Source organism: Lepidochelys kempii, chromosome 3 (assembly GCF_965140265.1).
Source record: "Lepidochelys kempii isolate rLepKem1 chromosome 3, rLepKem1.hap2, whole genome shotgun sequence".
Taxonomy (NCBI): Eukaryota; Metazoa; Chordata; order Testudines; family Cheloniidae; genus Lepidochelys; species Lepidochelys kempii.
The window spans coordinates 146,415,253-146,428,865 of record NC_133258.1 but is presented as its reverse complement, the minus strand read 5'-3'; the positions used below and the strand labels follow the sequence as shown (position 1 = coordinate 146,428,865).

Here is a 13,613-nt window from a genome sequence, read left to right as displayed (position 1 = left end):
CACTGCCTTCCATGCTTAGTGGACAGGAGTCCTCCCTCTTCCTTTTGGTGTCCAGATATCTCCCCCTATTTCTACCTGATTTCTACCCTTCCACCCTCAAAGGCCATAACTGCCATCCTTCTTTCAGCCAAGAAATGAACTGGGACTGCTTCCAGAACCTGTCAGTAATGGGACAAGGGCTAGCTCGAGTAATAATTTTCCTTGGCTATGCTGTTCTTGCTTCTTCTGAGGCCAGGTCTACACTACAGACCTATATTGGTATAACTATGTCACTCAGAGATGTGAAAAATCCACACTCCCGAGCGACGCAGTTATACCGACCTAACCCCCCAGCCCTCTCACACGTAGACAGCACTATGTCAACGGGAGAGCTTCTCCCATGGACACAGCAACCGCCTCTCAGGGAGGTGGATTAATGATGCCAATGGGAGAAGCTCTCCTGTTGGCATAGCAGCATCTTCACTAAAGTGCTACAGGGGCACAGTCACACACATGAAAACAAGCCCTCGAAGTACACGGAATTAAAAGACTTAACTAGATCAACTAGGTTGCCAGTAATTTACATTTAACTCTTGAGCACAAGAAGTTAGGATTTCCCAAGAGTAACAAACTCTGACTGTCAAGTCCTAAGATTTATAAAACAGATACAGATTTAGATTTTTTCTTTTCCAGAGGTGCTAGCCTCATGAATATTTGAATACACAGGTATTCACATTATTAGTTACAGTGCTGTAATTCAACAAGCTACTTTCTTTTGTTATTTGCAGCTGTTAAGAGATACTAGAACAAAAGTCACAATATGGACAGCTATAAGAAGAGGATTTTAAAATTTAGGTTTTGCTAAATAATACATATTAGTATTTTATTTTGGGGACTGTAGCTGCTAGCTGGAAACTGGCTGGAAATAAGTACATAAAGATTGTTATAGTATCCCATACAGCTTCTGGGGTAATGAGTGAAAGTTTACGTAGAAGAAATCAATGATAAGGAGGTCTCACTCAGTGTGGGACATTTACAGCATATTAATTCCATTCCAAAATAATAAGAAATCTAATTGATGACCAACAGTCGTTAAATTTTCCACAGCACTTTCATTGTTCAGTGAGGGGCTCTTGGTTAGCTACAGGTTCCCACAAGCAAAATGGAAAAGTAACTAAGAAATTTCTTTTGTCCATGGTATTTTATGAAGAAAAAAAGTTGTTTAAAGTTCTAAGGTAGAAAAGCTAAGGAAAGAGCAGACATTTTTCTGATATTTATTGGTTCTTACACAACGTGTTTTGAAGAGGAAGAAGAAATGCTTACTTGCAAAAAACTTGAAGTCTGGGGATTCCACTTCTCTTCTGGTCTTCCATGCCATGTGTTAAGTATGCTTAAACAGACCTGCAGATAAAATTTTTAATAAGGTCGGGCATAAAATGCACAGGGACAAAATCTGCATAGTTAAATTAACATGACGTTTAGACTTAAAACAACATTTTTAAACTAATAGGAATTTGTAGGGCATCAAAATATATTGTGAACTATGACATATTAGATCTTTTTGAATATCAAACTTTGAAATGGTAACCAAATTAAAGTATACAAATTATAGACAAAGTTCAACTAGGACAGTATGCTAGCAAATGAGTGAAACAGAGAAATTAAAAAAAAATAAAAAATCATAGAAAAACGTCACAAACTCTGGAGGTTCCAAAACATATGCCTCACACAAATTCAATATCCCTGAGAATGTAATGACTTCTTCCCTGCCTTCCCTTAAAAATACTTTTTTTTTTTAAAAAAGGAAAAGGAAACTATTTAGCCAAACAGTATAGATGAACACGCTCTAACACACACACACACCTACCTATATCAAGAGAGCATGAACATTCTTGAATGCTTATGACTGATATGGACTCTGTTTTTCAACAGCACTTTTGTATTTAAGACAGGGGAATGTCTGAAACTAGATCTAAGACTGGAACAAAATCAAGGAAAGGGATTGAGTCGGGGTGCATGAGAGTAGGAGTTCAAGGAGATCCTGAGTGTCAGAGGTTCAGCCCAAATGAAGGCCATTCCTTAAATCCCATACACTGAAAAGGGGCCTCCCTCAAAGCGTTCTGAAATATGTCAGGTGCCACCTGAGGTGGCAGGTGACCATTGTCAACAAGGTCCCAGAAGTGTGTCTGCTTTAAGCAGCCTCTTTCAGAGTCCCTGTAGCAGCGGTGGAGGAAATTCAAGTATGACGATTATTAAAAATTACACAAAAGTACTTTATGGAGAACGAACAGTTTGCATTCCTCTTTCACACGCAATCACCACCCTGGGACCTATGCAGAAATCCCACCAGTGAGCATCCCCAGATTATTTTGAGCACCTCTCTTTAAAATTCCCACTGGAGAACGGAAGAATTAGCTGCTTGTTGGTTTCTGAGGAATATTGCTAGAGTTCTTAAGTAATCTATCTATTTACCTACTTTAGGTAATTATGTGGCCTCCATTACCAAAATATTTGAGTGTCTCAACACCCCAGTGAAGCAAAGAAGTACTACTGTCCCTATTTTACAAAATGGGCAACTGAGGCAGAGAGACTAAGGGTAAAATTTCCAAAAGCACCTGACTGACTTGGTCTAAATCCCATTTCAAAAATGACCTGGCAATTTAGGAACACAAGGCCCTTGACTTTTAATAAAGCTTATGTGGTTTTGAAAATTTTACGCAAAGATATTTAGGAGCCTACATCCCATTTTCAAAAGTGACTTGGGCTCTTTGGATACTGATAACATAACACAAGTGCTCAGCCTATGAAATCTGGTGAGGAGGATGGAAAAGATGATGACCTTCTAGTGAGGTTTGCAGTTCTCCCCCTCAGATACGTGGTTGTTTGTTTGTTTGTTTGTTTTGTTTTTTTTAAATATTTCCCAATTGTTGCAATCTGGTCCATACCATAAGGGAAAAAAGCCCCAGGGTAAGTCATCTCTGGCAGTATACAAAGAGGGGGTGAAGTCCATTAGTAATAGGGAAATCAACCCAATTTCCTTTCAGTTTGGAAGGCAAATTTTAACAAGAAGCTTCTGGGAGCCCTTGAGAACCCCCACCAACATATAATCAGTCAAGAACAGCTGATAACCTTGGCTTCTGGGAGGAAAAATAAATTAGCACTTCTGCATATATAGTGCATAAAAGAAAAAAAGAAAGTTATATTAATAATGTATGCATAGCACAATTAATGATAAACTGTACTTTTATTAAAAGTTCTCTCTCGCATGCAAAGGCAGAACACAAATTTTCTGCACAAACCTGCAAATTTCACACTTCCTTTCCTGGTTTGCTCTTCCTCTGTGCAGCTGCTGTGATTTACAGTAGAGAAATTTAAACTAACCTTCACCTCTAAAGTGCAGGTTAACCGTGGTTGAGACAGCATGAGCGAGCACAGGCACAAGCAAGATTCTTGTCCATTTCACTTTGTTCCTAGCACAACACAAAGCAGGGCAGCAGGACAGACTGACCAACTGACCGACCAAGAAGTATACTTGAATACTGAATTTCATCATGAGAACTAAGTTCAATGCACATTACCTTGCCATCATTGTAAAGATTTGGATTAAATCTCACACTATGGCCTCCAGTTGTTTCCAGATTCACAAGTGGAGGTGAATTCGGATAGTCTTGTGGAAAATATACATCAAATTCAAAGCAACCATTTGCATAAGGGGTGTCTGCTGGGCCAGTTATGAGCACCTATCATATAAAAAGAAATGTGACAAATTGCAGTTTTAAACATTTTATAATTGGTATCTTGAGAGGTTACAGGATAAACTTATTTTTCACTTCCAGTTCTACTTTGAAAATAATGCCTACATAAAAATGTCATAGTCTTACAAATCTGTCTAACCTAGTTGCATTAGTGATTAATCTAAGTTGTTAATGCCTCTCTCTCCTGGTAGCACTACCCAGCCAAAGCAGTTTGGAAGCTAAGTCTACTCCTTTTTTGTACGTCATTAATAGATTGTTTACTAAATACCAATTACAGGGTCATTCTGAGTGCGTCTACACTGCAGTTAAACACCCTTGGTTGGTGCATGTCAACTGACTCCGGCTCGCAGGGCTTGGACCACAGAGCGTTTAACTTAGATGCAGATGTTCAGGACTGGACTGGAGCACACGTTCTGGGACCCTGCGAGGGGGAAGGGTCTCAGGGCCAGCCCGAGCCCAAATGTTTACACCTCAGTTAAACAGCTGATAGCCTGAGCCCTGCAAGCCCTAGTCAGCTGACATGAGCCAGCCACAGGTGTTTAACTGCAGTGTAGATATACCCTCAGTTACATCTCTGCAAGCCAACTGAAGGCAGTGCGGTTGAACAGGAGCCACTAATGGTATACTTTGAATGTAATGGGGTTGCACGAGTATATGTAAGGGCAAATTTTGGCCTGCAGAATCTATTTCTAGTGACGAAAAGGAGGAAAGAATCTGGCTTGACTTTCAAATCCTGGGCTAAGTCTCAAGGCTAGTAATTAGAAAAGAGATGGCTTTACTTGTAAATTGAGCTTATTTTACATGGAAGTTATTGAGAAATTGATGTAGAACTGCAAGATACCATGTTTGTATCAACTTTTCAGAGCAGAACCTCACTTTAAAAAAAAATCCAAAAAATAAAATTATGCACCTATTTCTTTCATTAATCTGGCCCTTCTCTCCAGTTTTAACAGGACTTAACACACAGAGAATGGGTATGGAATATACACCAAGTTGCTAGGACTCTCGTCACCTACAGGAAGTTTATAGAAGTTACAACTGGAAACGATTAAAATGGTAAATTGAATAGTCATGTTTCTCATCAGTATTTAAAAATATTCTCCTAAATGTTTGTTCTACTGAGTACAGAGTCAGAAAGCGCCTTTGTTTCTTACCTTCATGATATCAAGCCGTTCCTCATCACAGCGTACAAAGACACTGGATGAAGATGAAAGTGGCAGTGATGTTGAAAGAGTCACAGCTTCTTGAGCAAGACGTCGAGCCCTGGCAGCACTGTTTGCATCACTTGCATTTTTCACCTGAGACATGTAGTGGTAATTTACTTTAAAAACTAGTTTTCCATCATCAACTTCAGAAACCATTTCAAATGTATCTAGAATAGTGAAAATAATATTTTTATTGCATTAGAAAAATAACGTTACTAATTGATTGATGGTGAATAAAGTGTCAAACTGATACCCATTGAAAAGTTACATTCCATGTAATCAAAACATTCTGCCCTTTCACGCCTCTTTTCTAGGCAGTTTTGTGAGTTAATATAGTGACCACAGAAAATGAAGCATAAGCAGTACTGGGTAGAAGAATCAAGTATAGTTCAGCAGGTTTATAAGCTTCCATGCACAACCATGTTAATGTACCTCAATTCTGATCTATAAAACGTCCTGTTATTCCAGACTAAGCACATTGTGGTCCTAAGGAATGAATAACAATAATTCTAGTCATGGCTCTATTTGGAGCAGACTGCCAACTATGTTTAATATGGGAAAATATTCATAAATATTAGAATGAGACCAGATTTTTTGTCATCATTTGTCATTAAATGAAATTTGATACTTGGTGCCAAAGGTGAAAAGATAGCACCAATAACTCTCCCAGCTACATTCTCTGTTTTCATTGGCAATAAGCTGAAAATAAAATTGATACTAACATAAAAGATAATGTAGCCAAAATGACAACAAGACCTCTATTTGTGACATAAACACTACTCTCAAAATAACAAATGATTTGTCAAGCCACCTTCAATCCTAGTCCTGGCTTCTTTTTCTGAACCCCCACCACCCAAACTTGTATGTTGTGTAACAGAGGAATAGCAGTGAATTCCATAATTAAGGTTATGGGAGCCTTTCGACTAGAAGACTGACTTTGATTCACCATTTAAATATTCTGAGAAAGAGAACTCTTCTGTCTGAAATTCTTCATGCTCTGAGGCAAGAGGCAAATTACTGGGGAAATGTTGAGTTTAATTTGAAAAGTGTTTTTTGAGACAAGGGACCTAGAAAGAGTGCTTTTTCACTTCTGCAAGATGTGTTGGGGGGAGGGGGTGTTTGGGGTTTTTTTTGGACAAAGCAACTTGGTCTAAATACTACAGCTTTGTTTTGAACCATGAATTACTGTACTGTTTTCTTAGGGATGGATGAAAAGCTTTGGATTTAGGATGCAAAGTTTTGAATCCTGGGAGCCTCAAGAAGGTTTCTGTGATTATTACAAGCTCCATGAAGGGTCTTGTAAATATTGGATTGGAAATTTTACAAGACCAAATATCCTACATGATTTCTAGTACTTGTTATTTGAAATACTGCAGGAACATTCTCTCATACAGTATTTTGACTCTTGGTCTTAGATGGCCAGATTTTTAGGATAGTTTTATTTTTTTCTGGAATCACATGTATTTCATGGACCTAGTCCTCCAAACCCTTAGTCACCCATGTGAATAGTCCCCACTGACATCAAATGGGCTACTTCAGATTACTCACGTGAAGATTTATAGGACTGGAACACATTAATTGATCAAATAAAAAAGAATTTTGTGTATGAGCCAGCAAGAGCACCTAGCAATAAATTATATTTAAAAAAATCTTTTTAATGCTACTCATACATTTTTTAGAAATTCAGGAAACATTTTCCCACAAAAAATCTTCACTGAAATGTTCATTAAAGTTAATAAGAATTATCTTTAAAATATTACAGAAATCCACCGAAAAGGTTTGTATGTATTTTCACTGATGAACCATGCTGGGAGACATGGAGGACAAATGCAAAGTTATGGTTGATTTTGCTAACTGAGGGTCGGATCCTGGAATGGGATCCACATGGGCAGACGGCTGTGCTAGAGTGCAGTCCTACCGAAGTCAATATGGGCCTAACCATACTGAGTCAGTTGCAGACTTTGGGACTGAGGTAAGGTTTTTGCAAAGCCTAAGGCTGTGACCTCTGACATGGACCCACGTCCCTAGTGGCTGTTGAAAGCTTGATGTGAGAATGGGATGAACTATCCACAGCCAACAATTTATGAATGCGTTTAGCCCCCTTTTCTGTTTATGAATTATCCTTGAAAGATTGATTTTTTCCCTAGTTTTTCTCTCATTATTATTAGAGTGGCTTATGTAAAAATATCTGAACCTACAGATAGCTCAGAAACTACTCACACAATGACTACTGCTATGACTATTCCCGATTCATAAAAATCGCAGAAATGCAGGACTGGAAAGTACCTCAATATGTCATCAAATCCAATCTGCTGCACTGAGGCAGGACTAAGGCCTGGTCTACACTGAAAAGTTAGGTCGAGCCAGCTACATCGCTCAGGTGTGTGTGAAAAATCCACACACCAGAGCGTTTAGTTAAGCCGACCTAACCCTCAGTGTACACAGCACTAGAGCAACGAAAGAATTCTTCCATCAACCTACCTACCGCCTCTCAGGGAAGTGGATTACTTATGCAGATGGAAGATGACCTCATGCATAGATAGTGTCTACACTGAAGTGCTACAGTAGCATTTCAAGTATAGATAAGCCCTAAGTATTATCTAGACATCCCTGACAGGTGTTAACTAACCCGTTCTTAAAATCTGCCAATGACAGACTCCACAACCTTCCTGGTTAATTTGTTCCAGTGCTTAACTACCCTTACAGTTAGGAAGTTTTTCTTCATGTCTAACCCCCCTCAGTCTTCTCTGCTCCAGACTAAACAAATTCAGTTTTTTCAATCTTTCCTCTTATGTCACGTTTTCTAGACCTTTTATAATTTTTGTTGCTCTCCTTTGGACTTTCTCTAAGTTGTCGACATCTTTCCCAAAGTGTGGTGCCCAGAACTGGACACAGTATTCCAGGTGAGGCCTTAATAGTGGTGTGTAGAGTGGAAGAATTACTTCTCATATCTTGCTTACAACGGTCCTGCTATTATATCCTGGAGTGCTGTTTGTTTTTTGGCAACATCATTACATTGTTGACTCATATTTAATTTGTGATCCCCTGTAACCCTCAGATCCTTTTCTGGAGTACTCCTTCCTACACAGTCATTTCCCGTTTTGTATTTGTGCACTTGATTATTCCATCTTAAGTATAGTACTTTACATTTGTCCTTATTGAATTTCATCCTAATGTATTTCATGCAATTATTAGTCACTTAAGTCCCATGTTATTGCTTCTTCATTCTACCAAACTCAGAGATTTTACAAGAAGGCCCACAAAAATTTCTGGTGTGAATACCCAGTAACATGAGTATTCATGACTAAGGCTGTTGATTTATCGCAGTTAACTCCGGTGCGTAACTAAAAAAAATTAATCACGGTTAATTGCAGTTTTAATTGCACTATTAAACAATAATAGAATACCAATACAAATGTATTATAAATATTTTTGGATGTTTTTCCACATTTTCAAACATATTGATTTAAATTACAACACAGAATACGAAGTGTACAGTGTTCACTTTATATTATTTTTGATTAGCATTTTCACAGTGCAAATATTTGTAAACAAAAGAAATAGTATCTTTCAATTCATCTCAGACAAATACTGTAGTGCAATCTCTTTTTCATGAAAGTGCAATTTACAAACGTAGAATTTTTGTTGTTACATAACTGCACTCAAAAACAAAAAAAAGTAAAACTTTAGAGCCTACAAGTCCACTCAGTCCTACTTCTTGTCTTAGTAATTGGCTGAACAAACACATTTCTTTATATATATGGGAGACAATGCTACTCGCTTCTTATTTACAATCTCACCTGAAAGTGAGAACAGGCATTCACATGGCCCTTTTGTAGCTGACTTTTCTTAAACATTCACATGCCTCTTCGTGCTTCGGCTACCGTTCCAGAGGACATGGTTTCATGCTGATGACGTGTTAATTAAATAATAATGTGTTCATTAAATTTGTGACTGAACTCCTTGGTGAAGAATTGTATGTCTCTGGCTCCATTTTACCCGCATTCTGCTATATATTTCTTGTTATAGCAGTCTCGGATGATGACTCACGTTGTTTGTTTTAAGAACACTTTCGCTGAAGATCTGACAAAACGCAAAGAAGGTACCAATGTGAGATTTCTAAAGATAGCTACAGCACTCGACCAAAGGTTTAGGAATCAGAAGTACCTTTCAAAATCTGAGAGGGATGGGGTGTGGAGAATGCTTTCAGAAGTCTTAAAAGAGCAACACTCTGATGCGGAAACTACAGAATCCGAACCACCATAAAAGAAAATCAACCTTCTTCTGGTGGCATCTGACTCAGATGATGAAAATGAACATGCGTCGGTTCGCACTGCTTTGGATCGTTATTGAGCAGAACCCATCATCAGCATAGACACATATGCTCTGCAATGGTGGTTGAAGCATAAAGGGACGTATGAATCTTTAGCACATCTGGCACATAATTATCTTGCGACACTGGCTACAACAGTGCCATGCAAATGCCTGTTCTCACTTTCAGGTGACAATGTAAACAAGAAGCAAGCAGCATTATCTCCTGCAAACGTAAACAAAAACTTGTTTGTCTGACCGATTGGCTGAACAAGAAGTAGGACTGAGTGGACTTGAAGGCTCTAAAGTTTTACATTGTTTTATTTTTGAATGCAGGTTTTTTTGGCACACAAATCTACATTTGTAAGTTCAATTTTCATGATAAAGAAATTGCTCTACAGTACTTGTATTAGGTGAATGGAAAAATACTATTTCTTTTATCTTTTTTACAGTGCAAATATTTGTAATCAAAAATATAAAGTAAGCACCTTACACTTTGTATTCTGTGTTGTAAATGAAATCAACGTATTTGAAAAAGTAGAAAACATCCAAAAATATTTAAATAAATAGTATTCTATTATTAACAGCACGACTAATAGTGATTATTTAATTACTTAACAGCCCTATTCATGACACACTCCAGAAATGTATCTCTGAACAAAATATTGTCTTACAATTATTCATAGAAGCAAATAAGTTGGGTTAAACAGTTGTTTTTGCAGCATTTGTAAACCCCCCCACACCAATATTTGAGAAATGATTATAAATACTATCAAAGCATCTAAGAGCCCGGTGACGGACCAAGACCCCATTATGTTAGGTACTGTACAGACGCAGATCAAAGAGACTGTTCCTGTCCTATATAGTTTACAATTTAAATACAAGACACAAGAAAACAGAAGGATATAGAAAGATAGATGGAGGAACACCAAGGAAACAAGGAGACCATGTTGGTCAGCAGTGGTCTCTGAGAACTAAAACACACACAAAGATCATTTTGTAATTTGCATTTGAAACACCCTGTACTTAATACATTTGAACATAATTTAATGCAACTTACTACAACCTGAAAATGTGGATATGGGTAACTTTCTGTATAAATTTGTTAGTCTCTAAGATGCCACAAGTACTCCTCATTCTTTTTGCTGAAACAGACTAACATGGCTACCCTTCTGAAACCTTTCGCGTGTGAACAGTTTACTGTCTGAAGTTATTCACATGTGCAAATCTTTACTGGACTGAAGCCTCATTGTATGTTTTTAGAATTCTTCTTTTTCCACAACAACATTACACAATATTAATACTTCTTAACTTACCAAACTGGAGTTTTTTCATGACAGCCACATACTTTTCTTCAAGGGACCTTAAAACAGACAAAGGCTTGGGCTTCACAGAAGCCTTTTTGGAGTATTCAGCCAACTTCTTTTCTGTTATATAAATATTTAAAAGTGATATATATTTTTCCACATAAGATTAAAATCTGATGTTCTCTCATTTACTAGTGGCTGGTTTCACAACGATACTGAACACACATTCCCCACAAGTGATAACAAAATCAGCTCTTTATTTCAGATTAAGTTGCGCTTTACAAATAATGTAACTGTAAAGCTCAAACTATCAGCTTGCATTGTGAATTTAAGATAGTTTTCTTAACTTTTTATAAAATTCCATGTTTCCCTACCCTATGGACTTGTAGAAGACCACATATATTGTAAAATCAGTGTTACCATAAGAGCTATTCATTTTTGGTTTCTTTAATTTCTGTATAGACACCAAATGTTATATGAAATTTCTTCCATTTTAATCCTTAATTTAGGTTTTCTTTGTTCTGTATTTAATTTACTAAGAATTAATTTTTTTATTCAAGAAGTTTAATTGCAACAGCAGAGTTATTACTTTGTCAGCTTTTCTCATACTCATTTTCCTCTTAATGTTAGACAAGATGTTACATAATTGTGACAAAAACTGGAAGATACAGCATTGTCCCTTACACTAACCAGTTTTGTATAATCTGACCAAGAATTTTAAAAACAAGTGCCAAAGTTTCCCAGGAAACTGCTGGGTGTTCAGCAGTTTTGAAAATCAAGCCACTTAAATCCAAAATTAAAGACTCAGGGACTAGATTCACAAAGGAACTTATGCATTGCTATGTGAAGTGTTACAGTGCCTAACTTGTAGGCACTTTGATACCAAGTGGAATCTACAGCCCTGAATTAGATACCTAGGCTCCCGATGCAGTGCAGAGGGAGCAAGATAGATGCCTAAGAATGGGATCCACAAAAGCCAGCACACTGAACTGGGAGCTGCCTAAACTAGTCAACAGGAAATTCCAAAGAGGGGGGTGAGTCCTAAGTTGTCCCCTTCAAAGGGACTTGGACATCAATCACTGCTTGGGAATCATTGCGGTGAACCCTCTTCTCGAGGTAGGCGCCTAAGCTGCTGTTGTGGTTTTTGTTTGGGCAGGCAGAGGAATGCCTACTTTGAGGATCCCGCTGGGGCATATGCATGAGATAGGCACCTAGATGCTAGACTGTGGCAGCTCACTGGATAAAACTTAGGGAAGTTTAATGGTGGAACTGCAAGGGACTAAGGACTTTAGACATCTGCAGGGTTACATGGCATCTGAGCAGAGATTTTGAGGATCTCAGTGTTGCCTAAATATTGGACTTAGGCACCTTAAATGGCAGCTGGGCATCTAAGTCCTAGGAGTCTAACTTCTAGCATCCATTTTTTAAAATCTTGGCCTCTGAATTTTATGTCAACAAGCATGCTAAAAATCTTATGTACAGTATTAATCAACATATTGACTATTTTATTTTATTTTACCTTGATTTGCTTGGCGCAAACTGGTGGTAGCAGCATAAACTATCTCAGCAGTCTTCTGGATGTCCGGTACCAAAAGCGTCAGCCCCTCTGGTTCTTGATCAGAAGCATCTGGTTTTACTCCTGCTTTAGCTTTTTCTTTTTTAGACCTGTTTGTTGAAAAGAATTGGGGGGGGGGGGGGGGGGAAGAGGTTATAGGACTGTAATCAGACACAGTATTCAGAAAGGTTTCAGAGTAGCAGCCGTGTTAGTCTGTATTCGCAAAAAGAAAAGGAGTAGTTGTGGCACCTTAGAGACTAACCAATTTATTTGAGCATAAGCTTTCACGAGCTACAGCTCACTTCATCGGATGCTGTAGCTCATGAAAGCTTATGCTCAAATAAATTTGTTAGTCTCTAAGGTGCCACAACTACTCCTTTTCTTTTTGAGTATTCAGAAAGCTGGCTATTATTGACAATGGGTAAAAACATTAGCACTAAAAACAACAAAGCCTTTTTGAAATGCAATGTGTTGCCACATCTACCATGAAATATGATAAAAACGGAATTGTTTCCTTTAAATATCACAGTCATTAGCATATGATCTTGACTGGACCAGCAAAAATGTGTGTTTTGGGTACAGCAAAATGAAGTTTGAAGAAAGGCAAAGGTAAATGACTGTCATTTTAACAAAACTTTTAATCTTGCCAACCCACCAATAGTTTACATCTGCATATAAATAGGCTCTTGAAGAGAAAGCATGAGACTGACAATGCTAAATTATTTAGTGTGTATATTTTCAAAGTTTATTTGTAAATTAAGTTCTAATATGCATATGCACTGAACCCTATGTAAACCATTACAGATTTTAATGTGGGCATTTCACAAAATCATTTTCATTTAGTTCTAGTGAGTTTTTTGCTTCTCTGTAAATCTTTGTTTTAAAAGCAACAGCTGTTCATTTTAAGACTCAAACAAGATTAACAGACAAACCACCACTTGTTTCCTGTTTTTCTATTATCACAGGCATCAGTATAACAAAAAGATGCTTATGTAAGTAGAAATTAGCAATTTAATGCTTTGATGCTCCAAACTACTACTATTTTTTTTCCTTTTTTGTGTGTGCCATCACTGAATAGTTCAGACGCTCTGTATATTTTAAAACAGGCTGAAATTGTGTTAATACTGTTTCTAAAATATTCAACACTGAGGAAATTATGGTGATATTTAAGGTCTTTGAACCTCATCAAATAAAACTATCCCTAGAGTATGTTAACAACAAAGTTAATTTATTGTAGTAACACTGATTTTTCCTTGTACCAGATTTTTTGCTCAGAATGATGCTGACCTATTGTTTTCTTAGAAGAAACACTGGATTTTCAAGAGTACTCGTGCAGAGAAAGAGGGGAGCTAAGCAACACACTCTATTAACGCCACAGGAAGATATTTTTAAATGCACAAAAGGCAGTTGGGGTGCCTAACTCCCACCATTTGTGCTTTTCAAAATCTCCACCTTAGTCTTTTGCTTGTAGAGATATAGACTAAGATTTTAAAAAATGGGA

The 13,613-nt window shown here is 37.5% G+C and overlaps 1 protein-coding gene across 1 annotated transcript in view; it reads right to left on the bottom strand.

The window, feature by feature from the left end:
• The window catches only part of BIRC6 (baculoviral IAP repeat containing 6), a 320,140-nt gene that overhangs the window by 32,774 nt on the left and 273,753 nt on the right, over positions 1-13,613 (bottom strand). Inside the window, 5 exon segments of the mRNA XM_073338417.1 lie at positions 1,303-1,380; positions 3,558-3,719; positions 4,889-5,106; positions 10,567-10,677; positions 12,077-12,222. Coding sequence (XP_073194518.1) covers positions 1,303-1,380; positions 3,558-3,719; positions 4,889-5,106; positions 10,567-10,677; positions 12,077-12,222 — 715 coding nt within the window.